General features: G+C 39.1%; 4 protein-coding genes across 5 annotated transcripts; 3 read left to right on the top strand and 1 right to left on the bottom strand.

The window, feature by feature from the left end:
- The first annotated feature begins 370 nt into the window (after positions 1-370).
- On the top strand, positions 371-1,116 carry LOC140767337 (large ribosomal subunit protein eL39x). Its single transcript, XM_073107203.1, has 3 exons — positions 371-526; positions 638-741; positions 872-1,116. Exons 1-3 carry the CDS (start codon positions 524-526, stop codon positions 918-920), a joined length of 156 nt encoding a protein of 51 aa, XP_072963304.1. The 5' UTR covers positions 371-523; the 3' UTR covers positions 921-1,116.
- Positions 1,117-8,063: 6,947 nt separating this feature from the next.
- Positions 8,064-13,319, top strand: LOC140767472 (plasma membrane ATPase 4-like). Of its 2 annotated transcripts, XM_073107399.1 has the most exons (14): positions 8,064-8,199; positions 8,269-8,388; positions 8,505-8,603; positions 8,687-8,824; positions 8,912-9,226; positions 9,312-9,638; positions 9,724-9,843; positions 9,920-10,042; positions 10,143-10,557; positions 10,733-11,247; positions 11,338-11,511; positions 11,628-11,810; positions 12,262-12,443; positions 12,986-13,319. In XM_073107399.1, exons 1-14 carry the CDS (start codon positions 8,149-8,151, stop codon positions 13,080-13,082), a joined length of 2,859 nt encoding a protein of 952 aa, XP_072963500.1. In that variant the 5' UTR covers positions 8,064-8,148; the 3' UTR covers positions 13,083-13,319. The 2 variants fall into 2 exon arrangements, with proteins under 2 accessions (XP_072963500.1, XP_072963499.1); XM_073107398.1 differs by having other exon boundaries at positions 10,733-11,511.
- A 317-nt stretch (positions 13,320-13,636) lies between these two features.
- LOC140767473 (proteasome subunit beta type-3-like) lies at positions 13,637-18,481 on the bottom strand. Its single transcript, XM_073107400.1, has 7 exons — positions 18,399-18,481; positions 18,106-18,287; positions 17,881-17,988; positions 16,253-16,342; positions 15,431-15,515; positions 14,712-14,806; positions 13,637-13,893 (listed from the first exon to the last, which is right to left on the bottom strand). The coding sequence occupies exons 1-7, from the start codon at positions 18,402-18,404 to the stop codon at positions 13,845-13,847; spliced, it is 615 nt and encodes a 204-aa protein (XP_072963501.1). The 5' UTR covers positions 18,405-18,481; the 3' UTR covers positions 13,637-13,844.
- Positions 18,482-20,162: 1,681 nt separating this feature from the next.
- Positions 20,163-24,194, top strand: LOC140767371 (DNA damage-binding protein cmr1). The gene is made up of 4 exons (XM_073107247.1): positions 20,163-20,977; positions 21,576-21,982; positions 22,684-22,782; positions 23,617-24,194. Exons 1-4 carry the CDS (start codon positions 20,279-20,281, stop codon positions 23,825-23,827), a joined length of 1,416 nt encoding a protein of 471 aa, XP_072963348.1. The 5' UTR covers positions 20,163-20,278; the 3' UTR covers positions 23,828-24,194.
- Positions 24,195-25,991: the final 1,797 nt, after the last annotated feature.

The following is a 25,991-nucleotide window of genomic DNA, read 5'->3' as shown; positions in this document are numbered from 1 at the left end:
ATGTAAGTCAAGATTAGCTTAAACCCCACCAGGATTAACTGTAATTTGCCCCCCAAAAAATGAAAAAACATTACATTCTTATTTAACATCTATTTATTAAATGGATCATATCGCAAGCGGCATCTCAAAAACCCGATAACAAACGGATATCTAGTGGAGCTCCAATATATGCCTGGTGTTAACATGCATAAATATGTACAAATAATAAAGAAAATGATTCGAGTCTTAGTGTTGTTAGCAGTATTCTTTCTGGCCCAAATTAAATACCTAAACATTTTGATTGGAGTCCAAATCCGTTTAATTTTATCGGGCCTAGACCCGGATTGGATTTCCGGATCCGAAATTCGCATTTTTAAACGGGTTCTCGCCGTTCACATCCAATGATCTAAATCCCCGCTCGCTCACGTGAACAGCACCTGCCTATACCACAATAAATAGCTTGTTAGCCCTAGTTCCCCTTCTCGTTCCTCTTGTTAGGGTTTTAGTCGCCGCAGCCGTCGAGCTCCGAGGAAGAGCCGCGAAAATGGTACCTCTCTTTCTCTCTCTAGGATGATTTCTCATTCTTATTCTAGGGTCGATTGGATATCTCTCTCTAGATCCTGAGATTGTCTGTTTTGTTATCGGATTGTTCTCGCAGCCGTCGCACAAGACCTTCATGATTAAGAAGAAGCTCGCGAAGAAGATGCGGCAGAACCGCCCCATCCCCCATTGGATCCGCATGAGGACCGACAACACCATCAGGTCTCTACATCTCTATCTGTCCTCATCTTATTTCCTCCAACTTTGGTTATTTTGATGGTTTTATTTGATCGATTCTTCGTTTTCTGTGGTCCGACCACTGATCTATGTTGTTATTTGGTTTCTTTTTCAGGTACAATGCTAAGCGCAGACACTGGCGCCGCACCAAATTAGGGTTTTGAGAATGTCTCAGTAGTTTGCTTTCCTTGACCCTCAAGTAGGGCTTCTTTGTTGGTTAATCTAATTTTGCTACTTCTTTGAAGACATTTGAATGAGAAAGGAGAGACTTCTCAATGGTTAATGATTGAATTTTGCTGTAGTTTGATTTATGTACTATTTCTTTCGCAGTTGGATTATATGGATAAAAGTTGCGTCTTTTATGCTGGTGCATTACTCTTGAGCATAGCATCCTAATGCGACAAAGATTCTGTCTTTATGTGTACTTTGTCATTTTATATTCTTCATAATACATCTACTGGATGCCATAATTTTGGTTTGCATACTGCAGCAAAGCTTCTCCTAGACAGATTATAGTTTTCTCTTCTAGTCTCCACATTTTATAGCTCTTTAAATGCTGTTAGATTTTGTGATGCGACAAGAGTTAAATCCACCTCTTGGTTGTTCTGTTCTTCTGTGTTCATCACAAAAGAAACAGCTCGATAACATAGCACCTGAATAATGTGTCATGCTATATGTTCCTTATTAGTTATGATTTAGCCTAGTGTTATAAACCTCCTTGATGGTAGAAAAATATTTTAGTCCTTATTCTAAAAGGCTAAACCAGTCTTTACTTTACTTTGTGAATCCAAATAATATTAAACCAGTTGTACGAGGATGATGATCTTGTGATTGGAATTGACTTTAGCCTTATCTCCTTTCTTGACTCTAGTCATTGGTGTCGTCTCTCACATCTTTTTTTTCACCGTCCAAGTATTTGGTCGGTAGCATCCATCTAGCCATTGGAGAGCTATTAAGTTATGATCTAAGTTCAGAATCGTTACGGATCGGATTAGGTCGATTTGTAATAATGTGCTGGTCTGATTGCATATATAAGATAGGGATTCTTTAGAACTCCATTCTCTGCTATTATTATAATGATAGTGTGTCAACTTTAGGGCCTCATTTGGTTCATTTTTCAAGGATAATTTTATCTCATCTCTTGAATGAAAATTAGGTACATCTATAACATGTATTTTGCTGTTTGTTTGTAAAGCATAATGATTATCTTGAATAAGTTTATATAAGATTTTGTATTTGATTATTAATTATGAATAAGTGTATTAATTGTGGTTATTAACTAGTCTATATTGGCTTAATTTTTCTGATTGTGGATGTCTTTAATTCTAGGTGATGGAATGTACTTATGCCTAAATTTAATTTACCTTTTGCACTAAAAAAAATCTTATAACTAATACCTATACTTATAAGCAAAGTGATATCGTTTAACTTTTTCATCCAACTTAATTGAAAAAATATTAATAACTAAAATATCTCTACCTCACATGGAAAACCACATGATTTAGATATTTTGGTTCATAAAATATAAGAAATTGAGAAAAACACTAATTTTAAAATTTAATGATATTATTTTAGTCATAAATATAAGAATTGGTTTGAGATAAATTTTAGTTATAGATAAAGTGATAATTTTAGGCATAGCTGGTAAAATATATTTAACTCTTTTAAACAATCAAATGGCCATTTGTTTCTGCTGATATTTTTAACTTGATGAATGACCGTGTTACGAATCGGTTTAATTCGATCTACAACGGTTCTGAAACTTAGATCTTAACTTGATAGCCCTTTAATGGCTAGATTGATACTAGGATTAGTTCTTGGTGTAAAGAGGGGAGAAATTGTTGTAAAAGAGGGAGGATAGAGGTTGGAAGAAAGCCCATCTTCATCTTAGAGACTCATCAACTAAATTAAACAACTCTAACAAATCCTAACAAATCAACAATTAAATTAAAACCCTAATAAACCAACTAAATCAATCTTTTTTATCTTCTCAGATTAATCCTTTGAATTTAGCTAATTAAATAAAATCTTAATCTACTAAGACTCTGACTAAACCAAATAACTAAACAAGATAATTAGACTTAATTCATTGAGTCTAATCTCTTTTTTATGTGATCCGATCTGAAATTTTCATTAATGGCCGGGTGGTGATATATTATCTGATTAACTCGTGTAGCTAATGTTTGGAAGTGGTATTATTCTCTGGTATAGTTTTATGTGCACGATTGTTTTACATTCTACTCCACTTTTCTTTTAATCCTTAAGCTATGTGATGATGCTCACCAAACTAATAGTTTCTCCCATATTTATTATTTGATCTAGGGCAGTGAAGGTGGTGGTGAACTTTGCTAGAATTGCAAAATTTGGATCAGATAATTGCAAACTCGAGCTTTCTTGATCTGAAATAAAAAAAAAAAGGAAAGAAAGAAAAAATTAATATAGAATGAGATTTTTTTTTTATTGATTAGATAATATATAAATAGATTGCAAACTAGAACAATTCGTTTAAGGTTTAATTGATTCTCCGCAGGAAACATTTAGGTTGCTTACCTTGAAATTTCACATCCTCCAGTTGAGCCACTTTGGAAACTATTGTTTATTTTTCATTTTTATTTGTACACTGATCCTCTTAATAATGAAAAGACTGTTGCCCGTTTCATTAGTTATCTTTGTTTGTTATTAAGGAAAGAATAATTATAATATTTTACTGGGAAATTTTAACCAAACGGAAGGGATCTTAAGCATGGTTATCAAAAAAATCTTATACTGGTAAATTCATCTGAAAATTTAACATTATTTTATAATTTTATTGCATAAATCTAGGTGGTAATATATATTGTTACTCTTAATCACGTAGTAGCATTATTACCAAAGGTATTCATTATCATTAGTTTTTATGTAATTAGCCATTTAATATGGCAGTAATGCGAGTAAATATCAAAACTAATTTGATATATTTTCTCAACTTTAAATACATAATTATATATATACACTAGTAACCACAAAATTAAATAACAATATAGATAAATTTAATATTAATAAATATAAGATAATCACTTAATTATATGCATTGATCATTGATTATTGTTAGCTGTTATTTTAATTTTAATGCATATATAAATTTGTCTTATCTAAATTTCCATTCATTTATGTGGATCCCATTTGAAAATTTGAGAAATTGAGGGGTACTTTTACATTATTTTAGAGAAAACAAAATAGCAAAATTGGTAAAATCTGTTAATACCATTAGTGTTATGAGAGATTTTCGTTTAAATGTTTTAGTGTTTGAAAAGGTTAAAAAGAGAAAGATAACAAAAATTGAATATCTTAACTATTTGTTAGGGGACATCTTGAAAATAGTCTTAGGGCCATCAACCCTTTGACAACAACCCTCCTCTAAAAAGGGAAGTTAATTAGGATGCAAAGTTTCGAAGATAGTGTGAGGTGGAGTCGACGACGGTGAGGTAGTTATAATAAAGTTGATATGACAAGTTGTCGCTAAGCAGAGGAGGTGACAAAGAGAGGTAGGGGTAGAGGAGGTGACAAGAGGGGTAGGTGCAAAGCCAATGTTTTTGAGGCAGGGAAACAACAAAAAGAGAAGAATAAAAAGAGAAAGAGGGAAGACCCTCAAAAAGGAAATAAATAAAGAGAAGACCTTCTTTTTCCCTAATCTGATCAAAATCGTCAGCGAAGAAACTCCTATTATTAAGGGGAGACCGAAGGGGGAGGAGTCAAACGCTAGACATATAGGTGCACTCCTACTAGTTTTCTTAATGCCCAAATCCCGCGCTTCCATTTCTCATTAGACCGGGCTTTATGCACTTAATCCCTTCTCGCACTTCTCTCAACCCTAGATTACTATCATGAACTACTATCATGAACTACAACTAGTTTTGTTAGCTTCTCTTTATTTGTTTCAATGGCAAGGGCTATCTCACTGGAGGAGATAGACCGTCGACCTCGTTAGTCTTCTCCATTTTTTTTGGTGTCTTTTTATCATCTTTATTCAAATTTTGGAGGAGATCAAGAACGTGAGCGGGGCTCAAAGATAAGGACCCCGATTATGACCCATCTCACTATCTCTAAATCATTACCGCCTTCAACAAGAGAGTCAAGAGCCCTTAGCTCATCAGTGTACGTCAGAACCTGTGTTGCTAGGTACCGCTAGAGATATATCTCTACCTCATGATCATATTCTTACTATTATCATAATCTAGTTCTAACTATGCAGTATAATTACTTGAATGCCACACGGGCTCTCGACCTTAGGTATAGGCCGCTAATAATACATTCATATATGATTACATTCTACCCTTAACTCCGATAGTAGGAGCACTACCTAGTCAGAATCTAGGTTGGGGTGTTGGGTTGAGCTCAAGCCTAACCCAATAGGCAAGGGAGGACTTGGAGGACTTGGTGGGCTGCAGTCTCACTGCAGCCCATAAGGTTAGCTGTGGTGGGCTAGGGGTCCAACTATAGCCCACCAAAGATTTGATTGGTGGGCTACAGTCAGTAGCCCACCCAAATCTTTGGTTTAGTGGGCTGCGGTCAGGGCTTGGGTTGGTGGGCTATGGCCTGTAGCCCACCAAAATTTGGGTTGGGCTTTGACGGCAGCCCACCAAAACAAACCCCCACCCTCCCTCACCATCTCCTTCGAGGGAAGGAGACAGAGGGGGAGAGAGAAAGGGCTCGGCGCTACCGGTGGCCCACGCTGTCGGCAGCCCGCCCTCGAGGTCGGCGGCCCACGACCCACGACTCACACTGGGGGAGGATGGCTAGTTGAAGGGAAGGGGAGGGGAAAGAGAAGGAAGAGGGCTTGGCTCGACAGCGGCGGAACATCACCCGAGCCGCGGTGGAGTTGTCGCCCATCCTCCCCTCCTACGGGGGAGCGGGAGTAGCTCACCTTGCGGTTGTGGTGGCCAATGGGGCGATGAGGCATGCTCTATGGACGACGGACATGGAGGTCCCTCCTCCCATCACTAAGGGCCTGAAGCCTGACTAGAGAGCCCCCCGCTTCCACCGGGGCTCTCAGACCGGTGGCTAGACGCGAAGTCGTCGGCAGCCGGGGACTCCGACGACGACGAGGGAGAGGGGTTAATCTACTAAATTTATAAGGGGTTAGGGAGCTTATCGAGGGTTCGTGCGATTGGCTTCGTTGGCTCCGGCGTCGGCAACCCGAAAGAGAAGAGGGAGAGAGATAGCAAGGTGGAGGAAGCCTCTAGAGACCGGCAAGAGTTGGGTCAGGGCCCATCAAAAGGTGATGGAGTTAGGAATCCACCCAACGTCGAACCATTAGCAACCGGAAGGAGGAGGCTTGCTAATATAGAGAATAAGACCCTCAAAAGGAGATAGCCTTCCCCTTTCTAGTTGGAAAAGTAACTCTTATTAGGGTTGGGGAGATGGAAGGGGGCCAAACCCTAGTGAAGCATTGGAATTGTGCTTAGATGTAATATGCCATTAAAAAAAATAATAAGGCATGCATGTGAAATCCTAATTGTTTTTTTATATTAAAATATAAACTAATTACCTAATTATATTCATCAATCATCGATTATTGGTAGTTGTTATATATATATATATATTTGTCTTAATAAATTTATTAATGTATAAGTAATTAAGCATACTTTTTTTCGTAAAAAGTAATTTTATATAAAAATTTCACTAGATTGATTTTACATAACTATATTACAATTTACTTTTTCACTTCAAGTGTATACTATGAACTTATTAAGAAGCAGGAGAAGAGCAAAAAAATAAAAAAAAAAAATGATGGACTTTTAATTCTAGAACTCTACAGTCAAGAGAAAAAGAGGGTAAAAATTTTCTGTTAAGTAAAGTTTAGGGTGTATAAGGTTTTGGGTTTAGGGTTTAGGTCAAGGGGTTGAGGAGGAGTTAGGTTAAGGGGTTGAGGGGGGAGTTATGGGGAGGAATGATGTGGGAGTTGAAGGTAAAATTTTCTATTGTATTTCATATTTTAGTGGTCACTAGTTTTAGTGTTTTATATTTATGAAAAAGTTAAAAAGAAGATAACAAAAATTAGACATTTTAACTATTTCTTTGGGTATGTCAAAAATCAAATATTATGAGAGCAGACTGTTTTGGGATTGGCATCAAAGAAAAATCACAAGGCATAGGTTTTTCTATCTTTTTATGCTGAGCCAAACTAAAATCTCCCCATATCAATGGTTTTTGATCTTCTTTGATTAAATGCAACATAAATTGAAGACGATTTTTCGAAGACAGTAATCTGAAAAATTGCATATGTAATTAAAAATCAGACGATTTTCCGACGAGTGAGCATCGTCTTATTTACGAGCAAATCAAATGATCTTTCGACATCGCCTAGTCCAATTCTGACCTAGTTCCGTCCATGCCCATACTAGTGGTAGGCTTATTATAAGCGAATAGACGGGCTGGGCTCAATGGACAACTGATCTTCAATTAATTTAAAATATTATTTAAAATAAAATAATATCTAATTAGTTCTCATTTTGTCAAAAAAAATGAAAATGATAATCGACACGAACAAATGATAAGGAATTTAAAAAAGTGAAACAGGAATTTAAAGAATTTAAATCTAAAAGATACGAGCAAGGTGGATTGACAAGCTATGCTTTTAAGACATCGTTTACTTTACAAATAAGGTTAATTTTATAAAATATATTTCTTTCTGTTATTATCAAAATAAGGTCTTTATTTTAAGAATAACTATTCTTAAGATTCACTTCTATTCTAAAATAAATATATAATAATTAATTTTGATGTAATATAAAATGAAAGAAAAGATTAGAAAAATGTCTTCTATTTTTTTTCATAAAATTATCATAAATACCATTTGATTTGATATAAAGTAGATTAATGAAAGAAATATTAAGAGTAAATTAGTAATTATGTTACTGTATGTCTAATAGTATTCGTTCCTAAAATATGGTTACTATGTATTCTAGAATATAATTATTATAATATTTATTTATTATTTTAAAAAAAAGAGTTGTATTTTAGAATAAAAAATATTAATTCTAAAAGTGAACGACATTAAAAAAAAGGAGTTATATTTCAGAATAAGAAAAAAAAATTAATTCTAAAAGTGATCGAAGGTTAATAGATGGTTAAGCCTTAATAGACGCGTCATTGGCCCGACAAGCGAGATGGGCTACGGGCCCATGGGCTTTGTGAAGACCCTTACCTGAATTTGAATATTATGATAGCCTTTAATTCTATCTTATCTCTAATCTCTAATCTCGCACGATCTTAACGCCAAAATCGCGCTCTTCCGTTTCTCATTAGACCGGGTTTTATGCTCTTAATCCCTTCTCGCACTTCTCTCAACCCTAGATTACTATCATGAACTACAACTAGATTTGTTACCGTCTCTTCTCTTTATTTGTTTCAATGGCAGGGGCTATCTCGCTAGAGGAGATCAAGAACGAGACCATCGACCTCGTTAGTCTTCTTCAATTTTTTTTGGTTTCTTTTTATCATCTTTATTCAAATTTTCTTTTCTTTTCGTAGGAGCGAATTCCGATCGAGGAGGTGTTCGAGCAGCTGAAATGTTCCCGGCAAGGGCTCAGCGCAGCGGAGGGGGAGCATCGGCTCCAGATCTTTGGCCCCAACAAGCTCGAGGAGAAGAAGGTATATTATATATCAATGCGTTTCCTTTTTCTTTTCTTTTCTTTTTTTCATTTTATGTTTGAAGAATGAATGGAATAATAAAAAGAGTGGAAAATTTTGGGTATGATATCGAGCAGGAGAGCAAGGTGCTAAAGTTCTTGGGTTTCATGTGGAATCCTTTGTCATGGGTCATGGAGTGCGCCGCCATCATGGCGATCGCCCTTGCCAATGGAGGGGTACGATGAGTTGTTGTTCAATCTAACGTAGATGAGATCACAATAAGAATGTGAAATCGCGTGACGTTGATGCGTGCGTGCAGGGAAAACCTCCTGATTGGCAAGACTTTCTTGGCATCGTCGTCCTCCTCTTCATCAACTCCACCATCTCCTTCATCGAGGAGAACAATGCCGGCAATGCCGCCGCCGCCCTCATGGCCGGCCTCGCCCCCAAGACCAAGGTATGAGTATAAGTCTTTTGCTTTAAGCTTTTAGAGAAGAGAAGATGGTGAGTTTGTAATTATTGTATCTTGTTTCCTTGGTGGAAGGTGTTGAGAGACGCGAGGTGGTCGGAGCAAGAGGCGGCAATCCTCGTCCCGGGCGACATCATCAGCATCAAGCTCGGTGACATCATCCCGGCCGACGCCAGGCTACTCGAAGGCGACCCGCTGAAGATTGACCAATCGGCTCTCACCGGAGAATCCCTCCCTGTCACGAAGAACCCGGGCGACGAGGTCTTCTCGGGTTCTACATGCAAGCAGGGCGAGATCGAGGCGGTCGTCATCGCCACCGGAGTCCACACCTTCTTCGGCAAGGCGGCTCACCTTGTTGATAGCACCAACAACGTCGGCCACTTCCAAAAGGTCTAACGATTCTCACTCTGTCTTTTTTCCCCCTAATTGCACCACTTCTTCACAATATTTCACGTAGAAATATATGCATTTCTAGGTGCTTACGGCGATCGGAAACTTCTGCATTTGCACGATCGCCGTCGGTATGATAATAGAAGTCCTCGTGATGTACTCGATCCAGCACCGGCAGTACCGGGAGGGCATTGACAACCTCCTGGTGCTGCTCATCGGAGGGATACCGATCGCCATGCCGACGGTTTTGTCGGTCACGATGGCGATCGGATCCCACCGGCTATCACAACAAGGGGCAATCACGAAGCGGATGACGGCGATCGAGGAGATGGCCGGAATGGACGTGTTGTGCAGTGATAAAACTGGGACTCTCACTCTCAACAAGCTCACTGTAGACAAGACCATGATTGAGGTACTTAGTGTTACATGAATAACATTGCTTGGATTGTATAGGTGTTTGTTGTAATGCCCACATAATTGTTTGCACTGTGATGTAGGTGTTTGTGAAGGACATAGACAAGGATGGAGTGATTTTATATGCAGCAAGGGCTTCAAGGGTTGAGAACCAGGATGCTATCGATGCCTCTATTGTTGGTATGCTAGCTGACCCCAAGGAGGTAAACTAAAACTCTGAACCATAGTTTAAAATTTTTGTCTCTTTATTTTTGAATTCAAATTTGAACCCCCTTGCAGGCTCGAGCTGGTATCCAAGAGGTTCACTTCCTACCCTTCAACCCAGTCGACAAACGCACTGCCATCACCTACGTCGACTCCGCCGGAAAATGGCATCGTGTCAGCAAAGGTGCCCCTGAACAGGTCGACGTCCGGCCTCAAACCCTAATAACAAATAGTCTTTCTCTTCACGTAACTCTTTTTTTTTTCCCTCTCTCTCTCTCTCCCTATATATGTTTTTTAGATCATTAATCTTTGCAACCTTAGAGAAGACACAAAGAAGAGAGTCCACGCGATCATTGAAAAGTTCGCCGAGCGCGGGCTCCGCTCGCTGGCCGTCGCCCGGCAGGAGGTTCCCGAGGCGACCAGGGAGGCCGCCGGCCGGCCGTGGCAGTTCGTCGCCGTTCTGCCGCTGTTCGACCCCCCGAGACACGACAGCGCGGAGACCATCCGGCGCGCGCTCAACCTCGGGGTGAACGTCAAGATGATCACCGGCGACCAGCTCGCGATCGCGAAGGAGACCGGGCGGCGGCTCGGAATGGGGACTAACATGTACCCTTCCTCTACTCTGCTCAGCGAGAAGAATGACCTCGCCGGTCGGGGGCTCCCCATCGACGAGCTGATCGAGAAAGCCGACGGGTTTGCGGGAGTCTTTCCAGGTGATCTTACATATTCACCCTCATTTTTGTGTTCATTGTTATGGATAATCACACTTTGACCCCTCAAATTTACTCTAACCCTCGTTATTACAAACAAGAGGCTTTATTTATAAATTTATTTGTAATATAGATAAAATATAGGGTGATATTTGTTACTTTTGTGTGCGGTGGTCAGAGCACAAGTTCGAGATCGTGAAACGGCTGCAAGACCGGAAGCACATCTGCGGCATGACGGGGGACGGCGTGAACGACGCCCCAGCTTTAAAGAAGGCCGACATCGGGATCGCGGTGGCGGACGCGACCGACGCCGCCCGCGGCGCGTCGGACATCGTGCTGACGGAGCCGGGGTTGAGCGTGATCGTGAGCGCGGTGCTGACGAGCCGCGCCATCTTCCAGCGCATGAAGAACTACACGATCTACGCGGTCTCCATCACCATCCGCATCGTGGTGGGCTTCCTCCTCCTCGCCCTCATCTGGCGTTTCAACTTCAACCCCTTCATGGTGCTCATCATCGCCGTCCTCAACGACGGCACCATCATGACCATCTCCAAGGACCGCGTCAAGCCCTCGCCCATGCCGGACTCGTGGAAGCTCAAGGAGATCTTCGCCACCGGGGTCGTTCTCGGCACCTACCTCGCTCTCCTGACCGTCTTCTTCTTCTGGATCGCACATCAAACCGACTTCTTCTCAGTAATACGACAATATTATCAACAACACCATACACTTTTGACTATATATATATATATTATAACTTATAACGTTTTTTTTTTCTATTTGCAGATTGTGTTCAGAGTTAGATCCATCAGGGGGAGCACTGATGAGCTGATGGCAGCTATATACCTCCAAGTGAGCATCATAAGCCAAGCTCTCATCTTTGTTACCAGATCAAGGAGCTGGTCTTTCTTCGAACGCCCCGGTCTTTTACTCGTAGCTGCGTTTATAGCTGCACAACTGGTCATCTCTCTCCTCCCCCCCCCTCTCGCTCTCTCTCTCTCTCTCTTATAATATTATTTAGAACTAGTAGAACTCGAGAATCAAAAGCTTTTCTTATGATCTCTTCTCTTTGTTAGGTGGCTACGGTCATCGCGGTGTACGCGAACTGGGAATTTGCGCGAATTCAGGGCATTGGGTGGGGATGGGCAGCCGTCATTTGGCTCTTCAGCTTCATCACCTTCTTCCCTCTTGACATCCTCAAGTTCTTCATCCGCTACTCTCTCAGTGGCAAGGCCTGGGACAATGTTTTCCAAAACAAGGCAAATCTTTCTTCTTCTTCCTTCTTTTTTAATATTTTTCTGGGCTTTTTTTTACATAATTACTAGCTACTATTTTTTTTGGTCAAAATATTATACCATACTCGCTGCTATATTCTTTAAAAGATGATAATTGCCACTGAAATATTTATAAGAGCATGTTTATATAAAAGAGTAAAATACTCTTATTTTACAAAGTTTTAAACGATTTATACAAGGGTAAAATAATTTTTGTCTGAATCAAAGTTCAATTCTACTTGTGATAAGTTAAAATTTTGTAATGATTTCAGTGGCGGCTTTGATATTTTGAAGAGAATACAGTAATAATTATGATATTTTAAAAGTTTTTGTTGGCAATTATGTAAAAATATTTTTTTTAACCTCCTCTAATGAATACTTAATCTCTTATATGGACATTAATGTTCAGATTATGACAAATAATTTCATAATGCAGACTGCATTCATTAATAAGTTGGATTATGGAAAGGGGGAGAGGGAAGCCCAGTGGGCTATTGCTCAGAGAACACTGCATGGTCTCAGGCCACCAGAGTCTTCAGGCTTGTTTAGTGACAAGAGCAACTACAGAGAGTTGTCTGAGATTGCTGAGCAGGCAAAGAGGCGAGCAGAGGTTGCAAGGTAATTAATTAGTTTTGAATTTAATTCCATCATTTCTACTTGGTTTACTCTAAATAATTCAAAAAACTGACCCTTTTAGTGTTTCTATATTGAGCAATTATTTTCCTAAAATTGTGTAGATAGCGCGCACCGATTAATTTAGGTTGAAATGCTTTAACCTTAGCACTTAGTTAGCCTAATCTTTATTTACATAAACTTTTGAACTGATCACTTAGTTAACCTAACCCTATCATTAGTTTTTCTACAGTATCTATATTTATATGTGAATTGTTACTCATTTGTGTCTTTTGTTAATCTTTTAAAATGCCTCAAAATCTTTGTTGATTTTAATACTAGTTTTTTCAAATTTAAGGCCTACCTTTGTTCTAGTTTGGCTAATAGTGTGCTCATGAAATGAAATGGCTCTTCTGCAATGGATGGCAGAAGAGCCATAGTACCCGAAGCACTGGAGTGATCTAGATGTGGCTACTACTACATATTCCTTATGCCATTTTGAGATGAGTTACGGCAAATATATTACCTAATGGCTTGTTCTCTTGCAGGCTTAGGGAGCTTCACACTCTCAAGGGACATGTGGAGTCAGTAGTGAAGCTGAAGGGATTGGACATAGAGACTATCCAACAGCACTACACGGTTTAAGAGAGCATTGGATAGAGATACTCAAAAGAAGTATAATTTTAATTAGTTTGTCTTCTTTTCCAATCTTTTCTGATCCTAGGGAGGAACTTTGAGATAAATGTTTAGTAGTAAGCAGCAATTCTTTGAGGGCAATAGGTCCCAAGGATTGTGATTTAGTTGCGTAGTTCAGAGGCTAGTCTAGCTTGAGTTGAGTGGGAGTCAATTAGTATCAATAAATTGTCCATATCTTTCTCTTCCTGTGTTTATAATTTACCTAGTTACTTCCAGAAGTCACGGCATAGCAGACATCTCAGTAAATATTTTGATCACTAATGGAAATTAATCAAATAAAATGCTTCAGAAAAGAAGAGATTCGTTGTAAGAAACAAATTTGAGATCATTATAGCTTTTGTCTTAGCAAAAAAGGCTGAGAAATATTTCTAGACATAACCTCTTTAATCTTTGCAGGGTGATCATTAGACTCCAGTATTCCACTAGAAATGCTTGATACCCCATCCTCATGGGCTATTAGGATAACAAATCCTTCAGTAAGAAGCATAATAGCAACACAAACATATGTAAGCACTAATGCACAATCACAAGCATTGTCGATAATTGTCAAAACGAGATAACTTTAAAACTACAAGAAAATTCTTTCAATCAACAACAGTATCTGTCGAAGGTAAACTAGTAATCATGTTGGAATTTGCTTCTTAAGAAAACAAGCAGCTGATACCCAGGGAGGGCATTAATTTTGCTCAGTTTTTGAGCCCTAGAATGAATTCAGTCCATCCTTCCCTTTAGTATTCTCTCTTGCACTTCAGTTGGTGTGCTGCAATAAAGCCAAAAGAAAAGTATCATCAACAAGAATCAACGAGATAGAAAAATAAGAGGGTCTTAACTGGGATGTCACATATGCAAGCTTGTATTTTGGAATAAAGATGTGCGATAATCACTACCAATCTATGGTAAAAGTATCAGTTAATAAGTATACTGCAACAATGGATCGAGAAAGATAAGATTAAGGGCATAGTTTAGAAAATAAAATAGCTGCCTAGGATGGGTACTGAGGAACTCTTACTACCTACTGCATGAGAAATGGATACTTGGAATCTTGATGGAAAGGTGAGTTGAGAATCACCGGATGAAAAGATAGTATTTTCTATACCAAAGACTGCAAGGTACTTCTGTCCAGCTAAAGAAGGGAAAGGAAGTCCCTTCAGCTTGAAATGCTGCCGCAAAATGTGTTGTGGCAGTGCCGTGGTTTCTGGCACAACCAGCTCTGACCAAGATCCAAGTGATATGTATATGTTTTGAGCACCCGCTTATATATATTGTTCATTATAAGTAGGAGTCCTATCTGTGGTTGTGTAATGCACAGGTAAATTTACTCAAATGTTTCAATTTTTTGATGGAGCTACTTTAGACATTTATATCATGAGAAACAGGTTCATCATATATCTGTATCACAATTCCTCATGCCATGACAAAATCTGAGCTGTTCTCACAAACTAAATATGCAAAAAAGAAAAGAAAAAGAATTGTTGCAAGAGTACCTTAGATGTAGCTCTAGCTTTTCATATTAGTGATAGAAAGGTAAATTGTTACAAATACTGAAACATTTTAAAATAGGTTATGTGATGAACTTACACAAGAAGAACATAGCCTCCCCAACCACTTAAGCAATCACGATCAACAGATGCTAGAAGTGCTTGAGATACAGTCTCAAATAACTCGTCAGGCTCCTATATCATGTGGAAGAAAAAAGAACTTGTCATGCAAATTTTCTCATCATACTCGGGCAATCAATGAAAGCACAACTCTTTAAGTCAAGCAGAGTTCGTGAATGAGCCAGCAAATCAAACATTATCTTGGGAAAAAAAGATACAAAAGAAAGACAATCTATCTCCTACCTTGCACACATTTAACTGCAAACTTTGACAGAAATGAAACAGATATCAAAAGCTTCAACAGAGTTAGACATTGCAGTACTCACATATTATATACTTATATACTGTTCACTAATCTGGTTAAATTTATTAACTACATACTAACATGAATCAATATTCAAACTTTCTGATGTTTTAGGAATAACTCAAACGACACTTACATTTCCCCCAGTATTCTACAATATTGACACCTGTTAACGGATAAAATATTCATGTGATGTGACATCACGGCACTATTAATTCAACAAGCAAAATTAATCATTGACACAAATTAGTGACTTACAGATGTAAGATAGCTCATACCACCGAGTAATATTTTGCTTGCAAAAATGAGATTGAGAAAGTTCTACTCCAATAAATCAAGACAGAAACCATAAGAATGATATTCATATGTATAACTTCAAGATAGCAGCAACTAACCATGTTAGGCTTGTACATGGATTCACAAACACCATATAAAGACTCTGAGGCTGTACCAGAAACAACAAAGTCTTTTGCAAGCTCCCTGTTTAGAAAAGTTACCGATAAGCTTCCCACCAAAGAGATCAAAGATTTTAGAAAGAAATCATAGTAAGTACAGTGAACAGTGTACAAGACAATAAATAAACTAGAAGAACTCAGTTAAACTGTAGCTTGTTCCAGCAAGCATAATCAGATGGTCTGAGACAAATTCTATACTACATCCTGTCATGCTAACACTAAAAAGAAGCTGATAATAGGCCACATGCCAGTAAGTGTAAGAGTTCAAAACAACATTAGTCAATAATTTCTCGCCTTCATCGCTTCACCTACAAAATGAGCAAAAATATGCCGACATTTAGAAAGCTTTTTTGGAATATCTTTTATAAGACACATGCTAATAAGTGTTGCAACCCATTCTAAGCCTTAACATCGAATAATTTGAAGTATCAACGTGATGTCCTCTTCTATATAAAGTTCAGGATCAGCATATTTATTCATAAATAAAACATTTAAGTTCCACCACATGGAAATCCAAATGCAAGATATCCAACATCTTCTGTTTGGGCAAATTTATCCCAGGACTGATGATTCCAGTCCCAGGAAGCATCTTTCACAAATAAATTGATCGTCTGAAAAGCGCCTAAAAAATAAAAACTGCACATCTGTTACGAACAGACAATAAACAACAAATATCAAAGAAACTCCCATGGGATTGCAAGGTTATTAAGCAATATGTCAGAAGAAATTTATTGTTACATATAAGTAGAAAGTAAGACATACTTGGCACCGATGCAATCCATAGTACAAATGAATGGAACGTCATCATCTCCTAATCCAGCAATTACTGGTTGGCAGAAATATGGGCCAAATCTGCAAGATCAAAATAGCATCTTAGCTGAAACCTCCAACACTAAAATGTATGTCAATGACTCAGTATAAACCACTGTTGCAAATTGAATAAATAAAAATCACGTAAAAAGAAAATATGGTCAAACAAATATGTTAACCAGATTTTGCAACAATGATGACAACAAACCAACCCATCTATGTAGTCAATATATGGATCCTTCTCTGTTCCTCTCTCTATTTGTGCTTATATAAAAAACATTTTTCCAATGAACAAAAAGATATAATTATATCAACTTAAAAACATTAGAAATTTCATTGCTTAATATGCATTTTTAGATAGTTGCACTTTACATCAATGGTGTTATTTGCTTATAATTTTTACTCAATAGGAAATCAAACATAAGAAACACAGATATAACCATTTATACGATACAAGTCCCCTACAGAAATTCCAGAATGGTGCTTTGAGTCAGGAAACTTTCTATTCTGATAACACATGGCCTTGGATCAAACTATAGTAAATCCTCTACTTCCTACATCAACAATCTACAATTTTCATTGATATTTGCAATCAAACTACATGTCTGTTGAAAACAACCATCCTAATGCAGCTTCAAATCTTCCCCCCTTCCATATGCTGCTTATGTTGGCTTTAAGTTTAAACATTTCTAGAAGTACATGGAGATTTAGAAGAGGTTAAAGAGGAAGAATTGATATATAGTATTTTTGTGACTATTTTAATGGTCTCTCTATCGGAGGAAGATAATTGAGATATTCATGCTTTTTCCCTTAACAAAAACGTGACTCTCAGAATGGTTGAAGATGAAGGATAAGGTAGTGGGGAAATAAGAAACCAAAGAAAAGATAATTCAATCTAAGAGACTGCTTAAGTAGATCAGAGAAAAAGTGAAAAACATGTAAAGTCAGCATCAAGAAAAGGATACACTTAAAATACTGAGTGATAATCAAATGTCTTGACTTCAGTTGCAAGTAGAAAATAGAGAAAGAATACATGTACAATTGAGATCGAAATGAGGAAAGAACAAAACAACAAGCTCAAGGCTCCAAGCATATGAACAACTTAGGAAGAACTTAGTATTAAAACACTATTCATAAGTGGAATATAAGCAAGAAATCCTACATTAATATTCTAGATAGATACATCAGATTTCTAGAGTTAAATAGATACCAAACAAGTAAATGAATTTTCTCACAATCTCTTGTAAAAGACAAACCATCCTGTTGCTAAACCATAAGTAGCTTTTACCTCTTTTTGTGTCACACCTACTCTCCCTGCTTTCACTATTCCCTCTTATCACCGTCAGCCTTAAGATCCACTTCCTTACATGATTAATTTTCTCCAAGATTTTAATACAACTCAATGTAACTTAGAACTCATTTTTGTGCATTTTATCATCCATCCACCTTTTTAATTCCATCTTACCAGTTCATTTATCTCAATATTCCAATAGAGACCTCTTCTCCAACCAAAAATGCAATTGAAAAAGAGAACCCTTCATCATCGATAATTACTAAACAAACTAATTTAAAGCTCGAACCTTTTCTCATATAGCAGTGCGGAAACAAGACTCGCAAAGGTTTCCGGCTTCATATCTCTCTCTTCTCGAAGCTGATACAACTTATGCCGAAACACAAGCCGCTGATACCTAAACAAACAAATCCCAAATAAACATCCAATGCCAGAATCCCAAAACTATCATATATAATCGATAAAGCCAAGGGTAAATCCCAAAATATAAGTAATGGACGACGAATTTCCTCACAAGGTCTGGGCATCGGTGGCGAGGCCGGAGAGTCCGACGTAGAGCTTGTCGTGGATCTTGCAAACCCTATTGAAATCGGTGGCGATGGTCTGGAGCTGTACCCCGAGACGCCGATCGCTCGCGATGGCGAAGCAGTTCTTCCCCACCATGGCAACCAGGGCGCTTCCATTGTACTCGAAGATCTAAATCACGAAAGAGGCTTCCGAGGTTAGCGACAACGGAACTAGGTTTCGGGTTAGAATTTCGCAGAGGAGGAAGGCAGAGGGGTTAGGGTTTGGGGTGGGAGTACTTACCGACATGGGCGCGCGCGCGAGAGAGAGGGAGACGTCGAGGGTTGGGGATCGATCGAAAAATGAAGAAGAGAGAAGTGGGAGGAAGTTTGTAGTACTCGATGCAGTGCGATCGTATTAACGGGTCGAATAAGGATCCGATTAGTTCGCATTCCATTTTCAAAGGATTTCCTGCACTATGAATTGCATGAATTGGGAGATTTCCTGATGTTATTGTAATATACTGATCTGACTAATTAATAGGAACTGCCATATGTGCTGCCGTAGGAAGTTCCTGCAACCACGTCTGCAGAAAATATGCACCCTTTGTCGTTGAGAAAGAGGTTTGGCTACAGTAGCTGCCCTTTGTGACGTTGGAGGACAACAAACTTGTTTCCCAAGTCTTTAGGCAGGATAAATTTAAGAGATAATTTAACAGGATCTCTGAACCCATTACAACTCGTTAAATTTTTGGTACATAAAATTCTCCTAAGCTATTAAAAATATTTAAAATTCTCCATCTGCTTAATTTTAATGTGACTCACACGTGAGTAGATTTGTGACATTTATGCCCTTATTTTGAAGGGAAGAAAGACGGAGAAATATTAATATAGTTGCACATTTCTATCTTTTCATCTTTTCTGGTAATCAAACCACAGGGACATTAAAAAACAACACCAAAAGCTTCATCTCGCAAAGGAGAAGGTTTCAGAACAAATGAGGCCACTTGGTGTAGCCTTTCCCAAGAGCAAGGAGAAGTTACAAAGGGCAACAACCGAAAGAATTCGCAAGATGAAGCTCCTTAGATAGGCATGGTGTTTAGGAGTGTAAATAACCTGAACTTGAGCGAGCCAGCTTTGGCTCAGGCTCGTCTCAAAATTAATTTCAAGTCTTAGAATTGGGCTTAGGCTTGGCTCTACTCAACTCGAACCTGAAATAAGTCTATCATCAAGCTTCATTTAAGCCGAGTTGGATTGACTTGTACCAAGCCAAATTGAGCCCAAGCCGAGACAAAGAAGAAGGAGGAGGCGGCACAACGACGGCAGCTTGGCGAGGGAGGATGAGGCGGCACTGGCGCACTACAACAAAGGCGGAGGCGGGGATGTGGAAATGGGATTTGAGGATTGCTGGATTGGAATTTATCTCACCCCTTTTATACCGAGCTCATCAAGTCAAGTTTGAGCGAGTCGACTCTAGCTCAGACTTTTGATATTAATTTCAAGCCAATTTTAGCGGCTCGGGCTCGGCTCAGCTTTACAACCAAGATGAGATGCTTGCAGCTGCATGGGAGCTAATTCCATGTGAGTCCGCTATTCCTGTTGAGGGTTGGACTTTTTGAGTGAGTTTGAAACTGGCCAAATATCACTGCAAGATAGATGAGGAATTAAACTTGCTCGAGATGGTAAAGTTGGTAAAGAATGAAGGATGATGTCTATAGATGCTTAGATCTTTTAAAAGAAAGTAATCGGGCATCAGATTGAGCAACCAAATGGGATAAGACAGAGTCTAGATATGTGTTTGTGGGTCCTTGTGATCTAGTTCCCCCAAAACTATGTAAAATCCTTTATTTTGACGCCTCTCCAACTCTGGTCTAAAGAAGAACTATCTAAAAAGCATACCCTTTTATATTAAGTTTGGCTCATGAACTATTTAGGTAAATAGGTTTCTTAGGAGACCTAGTTTGGTTAAAGATCTCCCCTATTGTGCCACGCGTGCAAATGCCATCATTTCCACCTGTACCAAAATTCTTCCCGCCATTCCTCTTTCCTACCGTTCCCGCCGCCTCTTTCTCCTTGCCCCTTTTCCACCACTCTAAGCCCTCTCCATCTTCCATCGCTCGCCTCCTTCTCCCTACCTACTTTACCACTCTCAATACCTTCAGTACCATCTCTCTCTCCCCATTAATGGCTTCCTCCGAAAGCCTAACCCCCTACGAGCGCCGCCGCCTCGAGAACATCCGCCGCAACGAGGAGATGATGTCCTCCCTCATGCTCCGCCGCAAAGCCTCCGACCTCTCCTCCTCTCTCAAACGCCCTTCTTCTCCTTCCTCCTCCTCCTCTCCTGATTCCAAGAAACCCAAAAATCCCAAGAGAGCGCAAACCCCCGTCGTCGTTGTCACCCGTCGATCTCTTCGCACCCGCGGCCTCCCACCCGACCAATCCCAGCACTCTGAGCATCCCCAACCCCCTTCTCCACCGCCCAATTCGCCTCCTGCCCCCCCTCGGAAATCGGGCCCCTTCCCCATCTCCGATGCCTTCGTCGGAGAGGCCGGCTCGTCCTGCAGACGCCTAATTGACGTCATTTTGGGCTCTTCCGGTGAGCCAAGACCGGATTTTGGGGAGGTGGGATTTGATCCAAGGTCGGAGATGGTTCTGAGGCCGGAGAATGTCGCCAAGGTTTTGCCGCAGAGGATATTGACGGTGAAATTCTTGCCTTCTGTTGATCGGACGGTGATTGTGTCGGGGGATAAGCTCGGGAATCTTGGGTTTTGGGATGTGGATGGTAGAAGAGAGGGTGGGGATGGTCATGATGAGGTGTTTGTTTTTTCTCCTCATAGGGGTCCGGTTTCTGGGATTGCAATCCACCCGGCTTCGTCAACAAAGGTATATGATTTGTTTCATTTTCTGTGTTAAGGTGTCGTCTTAAGTATCTTGGCTCAATGTCTCAATTTAGAGAAAATTCTAGGGCACGATAATGTGTGTATATATATATACACACACACATATAAATATGTTAACTATTATTATATAGCAGAAGATACCTTTTCTTTTGTTGATTAGCACAGGTTTAAACTTGAGCAGATTTGCACGAAAGAAGTTACTTGTAACTTTTTGGAGGGAATGGAATATGTGTTTAAATAATGACTGGATCCACCGTTAAGCTATATAGACATCCATGCATATGATGTTGCATCACCAGCTAATTTGGTCAATTAGTCTGTAGCATGGAGGGGGAGGAAGAATCCTCCAGTGCACATTTAAAAATGAGTTGCCTGTTTGGTAGAATTGGTAGAAATTACTCTGCAAGAAGGAAGCAAGTAGTTGGAGATTGTACTTTCTAATCTTATTTATGTACCTATAGGTAGAGTGAGAGCATTTTACTAAGGTAATTTTTGGTTCTTGCGGTGTGCTGCCATGATCAATTTGGTTGTGGATCTTTCTCTATTTGATTATTCTTGCATGCTTGATTTTGACCATCCAGATTATCAGTAGCTGCTACGATGGTTTTGTGTGTTTGATGGATACTGAGAAGGAGACCTTCAATATGATCTATTGCAGTGACAATTCTATATTTTCTATTTGCCAATGTCCTCATGATAATAACACATTATATCTTGGAGAGGGATTAGGAGAGCTGAAATCTTTGGATATGAGAGCGGGCAAAGTCACCAGTACCTGGGACTTGCATGAACAAAGAATAAATACAGTAGATTTCAATCCAGAAAACACCAACTTGCTTGCTACAAGTTCAACAGATGGAATGGCTTGCATATGGGACTTGAGAAGTATAAAAAGAAACAGGGTTGAATGCCTGAAGACTGTTCAGCATTTTAGAGCTATTCATTCTGCATATTTTTCACCCAGCGGTAGCTGTCTGGCAACCACAAGGTCTGTGATGTTCTCCGTTTGAAAGAATTTGCATATTATTTTCTGTATATCTATTTACATATTTTAGTGATAAAACATAAATCACATAATTTAATCCAATCTGGAGGTTTTTATTGTATAACTTGAATTCCTGTCCTTTTAACTCCCGCTCCTTGATCATTGCATGATGCTGCCTATTTTGGAGGATAGCAACTGTGAAATTTTTTATATCAATTGAAGCAAAAGAATATATAGGAAAAGTGGATCCAGCAATATATATTTTCAATATCTATTATGCTGCAAAAGCTGGTTAACTTATATAAAAAGTCTAACCTCATTTTTTGGTCTTAACTGCTGAAAATGAAAATCAATATATTTTCTCATACACCTTTCTGAGGAAATATTAGCCTAGTGTGGTTGTCCATTAATCTGGATGAAAAATTAGTTCTGCATCTACCTTCTTTCCTCTTGCTGTGCCACCTTGGGTGTATGCATCGTCTGTCAAGTTTCTATACTTCAGAATTTTGTTACCGTACTTGTTCACTGCTTATGCGAGAGATCTTTTTTTTTATACTCGAAGAACTACACTTCAACAAAGGACAACTCCTGCAAAATACATGCCTGCTGATAATAGAAGGAATTTCAGAGAAGCAAAAGAAATTTGTTCCAAGTGCAGCATATATCCTTCTCAATTTCTTTTAACTTTTCTAAGTTTCTTGCAGTTATGATAATAGAGTTGGGATTCTGACTGGGACCAACTTTGACGATCAAAGGATGATTAAGCATAATAATAAGACTGGTAAATGGTTATCATCATTCAGGTACGCCTTTCTGTTGTTGTCAGCATTTAATCTAATCACTTCGAAGTCTTTTGAACTATACTTGTTGGAGAGAATCATCTTTACTGAATTGCTCATGGACTGGCTACTATAAGAATAGGATTATAGCTATCAGAAAAAGCAAGTTTCATGGCGTAATTGGGCTTATTCTTTTCTAATCTGATGGATGCTTTCATTGAAATATCTCCCTTGTAAGGAGTTTTTCTATACAGATCACATCTTATAGTCCCATTGTAGTAATGAGCTGTATGTTTGAATGAATCTATCCCCATAAAAGTTGTTTCATATTGCATCTTATGTTCGAATGGTTCATGTGATGAAACTGAAATGAAGAACTGGAAATATCTATTCTTGTTTTAATCTAATCAAGGCCACAAATAGTGCATGTTAGAGAAAATGAGTGTTTTAATCTTCTAGATGGTCATAATATTTATGATCTCATCTTTTCTATATTGAGCAGCAACTAGAAACTAGATTCCAGAGTATGAAATCGTTTAAAAGAGGCTCTTAATTAAGAAAGGATTAGAACCTCAACATGTCTTTTGTGTCATGATTTTCTTACAGGCTAGTTCACTCTGCTAGTCTAGTGTCAAAATTTGTATGGTATGTGACAAACAGTTCAAGATTGAGAGCTTGTAAAAACATTTAAATTTTGTACCTCTTTCACTCTGCATACTTGGCTCATTATTCAGTTTGATATGCCCAGGTTCATTCATTTTGAATTTCTGCTGAAAAAATAGGATTGATGTGCTTTGATATCTATTACATTATTAGCTTGCAAAAAATAAATAATTAAATAATGATCTCCGTTGGCAGGGCGATCTGGGGTTGGGATGACTCCTATCTTTATCTGGGCAATATGAAAAGGGCAGTTGATATTATCTCTATCAACAAATTAGCTATAACTTCTTTAGAAAGCGAGCATATGACGTCGATCCCATGCCGGTTTGCTGCCCATCCATACAAACAGGGTTCTCTTGCTTCTGCCACTGCTGGTGGAAAGGTTTATCTCTGGAGAAAACTATGATGATCATAAGAACGTTAACCAAGCTAACAGTTGATGAAATGTGAGCCCCAGTACTACTTTTGTAATCTGAGCAGTAACATGCAATGTATTCATTTTGTGTCATGGTGATGAATAGAGGTTGAGAGTTGGACAGACTAATTCTTACAAGAGTTGAAAGAGGTCGAGATTTTGGAATTGGGAAGATACTGTGCATCCAGTGGCTTTTCTTCTTTCTTCCCTTGCATATTGACCTTCTGATCTGATGGCCATCAGTAGCATGATGGTTGTTTGCTCTGCCGTAAAGCATTTGACATTCTGCCTCACATTAATTAATGACCTGTGGAAGTTCGCCTCAGGATAGACATAACATGATTCAAGGCATATAATTCATCTAAACCTACTTTTATTTTATAACCAGCCAAGGCATATAATTCATCTAGACCTACTTTTATTTTATAACCAGCCATGGCCTGAGGTAAGAATTGCTCTAAACTAATATACCGTGAGATTTCTGGGACGGTAATATCTAATGAAAGAGTAGTAACATAGGTCCTTAACAAGGCCTTTTTAATATTGTTGTTGATGACTACTGTGCGAGAGAGAGCAGGAAAAGAAAAGGAAAGCTAAATTTATTATCAACTGAAATTGAATGAAAGCTAGATGAACTCATTTGAGAATTTTAAGAGTATCACAAATAACAACCTATATTTGGATTATCTTATCATACTCGAACCAACGGATACGGTTTTTCCACGCGGAATCTTTGTGTCCTTGTCTCCGGAAGCAGAAATTTTGAAATATAGGAGTAGAAAGAATTTTGAAATAGGAGTATAAAGGTAGTTAGAGGGATGAGGTACGATGAAGAGAAGAAGCATGTCCATCACCTTTCTTATGCGAGAGATTGTTTGTCAAACATCCTATCGCCATCAATGCGAGGCATCACGTAAGGGGATGCGTGGCGATATGGGTTCTCTAGGAGTTCCGTGCAACCGCTTCTATTATAGATTTGCTTGGAATAGATCCTCTCCTTCAAAACTATCTTCGGAGGTCTTGTCGATCCCTTGGGTGATGTCACCATTGCTGATCATTGGATTTAGTGGGTCTCACCCAAAGGGTGAACCTCCGGCCAGCTCTATCTAAAGTTTGTCCTCCTCGTGGCGCTGGAGATCTGGTTGGGGGTGGAGGGAGATTTGAAGACTTAGGGTTGCTCCCAAGGTTAGAAGGCATCTCGACGAGGCTGCTCCTTAGGTAGACTAAGGCTGGGGGCGGAGAGTAATTGTTGTCTCTGTGGGCTCTTCAAGGAATCTGTGGAGCATCTACCGTATACTTGTTGGTACAACCTAGAGGTCTGTCTGTGGTGTGTTGATGAAGCGATGGATGGTGTTATGCAGATCGCTCCCCAAATATGCTTTGATTGGCTGTGCATGCAATGGGCTTCGAATGCGCATAAGGAGACTTACGTGAAGGCTGTCATTGCATCCACCCTGTGGATCATATGGAAACAACGCAATGCAATGGCCTTCGGGGGAGAAGTTGTTTAGCCTAAGGTGGGGGAGGGGGACGCATAGGACCATCAAGCTGCCGGAGGACTACTGGCAAGAGGGTGTCAAACCTCCTAAGCAGCATACCCGGGTGTAGATTAGTTGGAAATGCTCTGACCTGGGGTAGTGCAAGCTAAATATGGATGACGCTACTCCAGTGGGCGGTCTACCAGGTGGTGCAGGTGCGGTTCTGAGATCGGAGGATGGTGGGCTTGCATTGGAGGTAGAGTCCTGGGCGCTTTGGCAGGGTCTTCGGGTTGCAAAGGCCCATGCCTTGACTAAGGGAAGGGTGAGGCCCTGCTGGATTTGGGCAGTAATGGCGGAGGAATTGATTTTTTTTTAATATACCCCTCAAAATATATGTTATTTGGATAGATACCCTTCCAATTACTTATCCAAATAAGTCTCAATAATGTAATAAAAAGACAAAGTACCTTTTAACTAAGAGAAATATAAAAACTAGAATGAAGATACTTTTTTCTTTTTCTTTTTATATTATTAAATTTTAATGATTAATTAAATCTAAGTGATCTATGCAAAAAAAATAGGAGTTTTAAATAGTAAACATATAAAAACTGTGTTTTGAGGGATGTCTATGCGCTGATATCAACTTTACCCAATTTTCTATCTTATTTTCTTTCCCA

The sequence above is a fragment of the Typha angustifolia genome, chromosome 9, assembly GCF_048772165.1.
Source record: "Typha angustifolia cultivar Huaian chromosome 9, ASM4877216v1, whole genome shotgun sequence".
Classification (NCBI taxonomy): Eukaryota; Viridiplantae; Streptophyta; class Magnoliopsida; order Poales; family Typhaceae; genus Typha; species Typha angustifolia.
The sequence above is the reverse complement of the archived record's forward strand: the minus strand, read 5'-3'. Positions and strand labels throughout refer to the sequence as shown.

What these genes read in the sequence shown, in the direction of transcription:
- LOC140767337 (XM_073107203.1), top strand. An exon ending in AGGACCGACAACACCATCAG is followed by an intron (nt 742 to 871) that starts GTCTCTACATCT and finishes TTTCTTTTTCAG; the next exon opens with GTACAATGCTAAGCGCAGAC.
- LOC140767472 (XM_073107398.1), top strand. Translation starts at nt 8,149, where the DNA reads ATGGCAGGGGCTATCTCGCTAGAGGAGATCAAGAACGAGACCATCGAC. An exon ending in GCCTCGCCCCCAAGACCAAG is followed by an intron (nt 8,825 to 8,911) that starts GTATGAGTATAA and finishes CCTTGGTGGAAG; the next exon opens with GTGTTGAGAGACGCGAGGTG. An exon ending in CGTTTATAGCTGCACAACTG is followed by an intron (nt 11,512 to 11,627) that starts GTCATCTCTCTC and finishes TCTCTTTGTTAG; the next exon opens with GTGGCTACGGTCATCGCGGT.
- LOC140767473 (XM_073107400.1), bottom strand. An exon ending in GCACTGCTATATGAGAAAAG is followed by an intron (nt 16,343 to 17,880) that starts GTTCGAGCTTTA and finishes TTGATCTTGCAG; the next exon opens with ATTTGGCCCATATTTCTGCC. An exon ending in GGAGGCTATGTTCTTCTTGT is followed by an intron (nt 13,894 to 14,711) that starts GTAAGTTCATCA and finishes GCTTTATTGCAG; the next exon opens with CACACCAACTGAAGTGCAAG.
- LOC140767371 (XM_073107247.1), top strand. Translation starts at nt 20,279, where the DNA reads ATGGCTTCCTCCGAAAGCCTAACCCCCTACGAGCGCCGCCGCCTCGAG. An exon ending in ACCCGGCTTCGTCAACAAAG is followed by an intron (nt 20,978 to 21,575) that starts GTATATGATTTG and finishes TTGACCATCCAG; the next exon opens with ATTATCAGTAGCTGCTACGA. An exon ending in AGCTGTCTGGCAACCACAAG is followed by an intron (nt 21,983 to 22,683) that starts GTCTGTGATGTT and finishes AGTTTCTTGCAG; the next exon opens with TTATGATAATAGAGTTGGGA.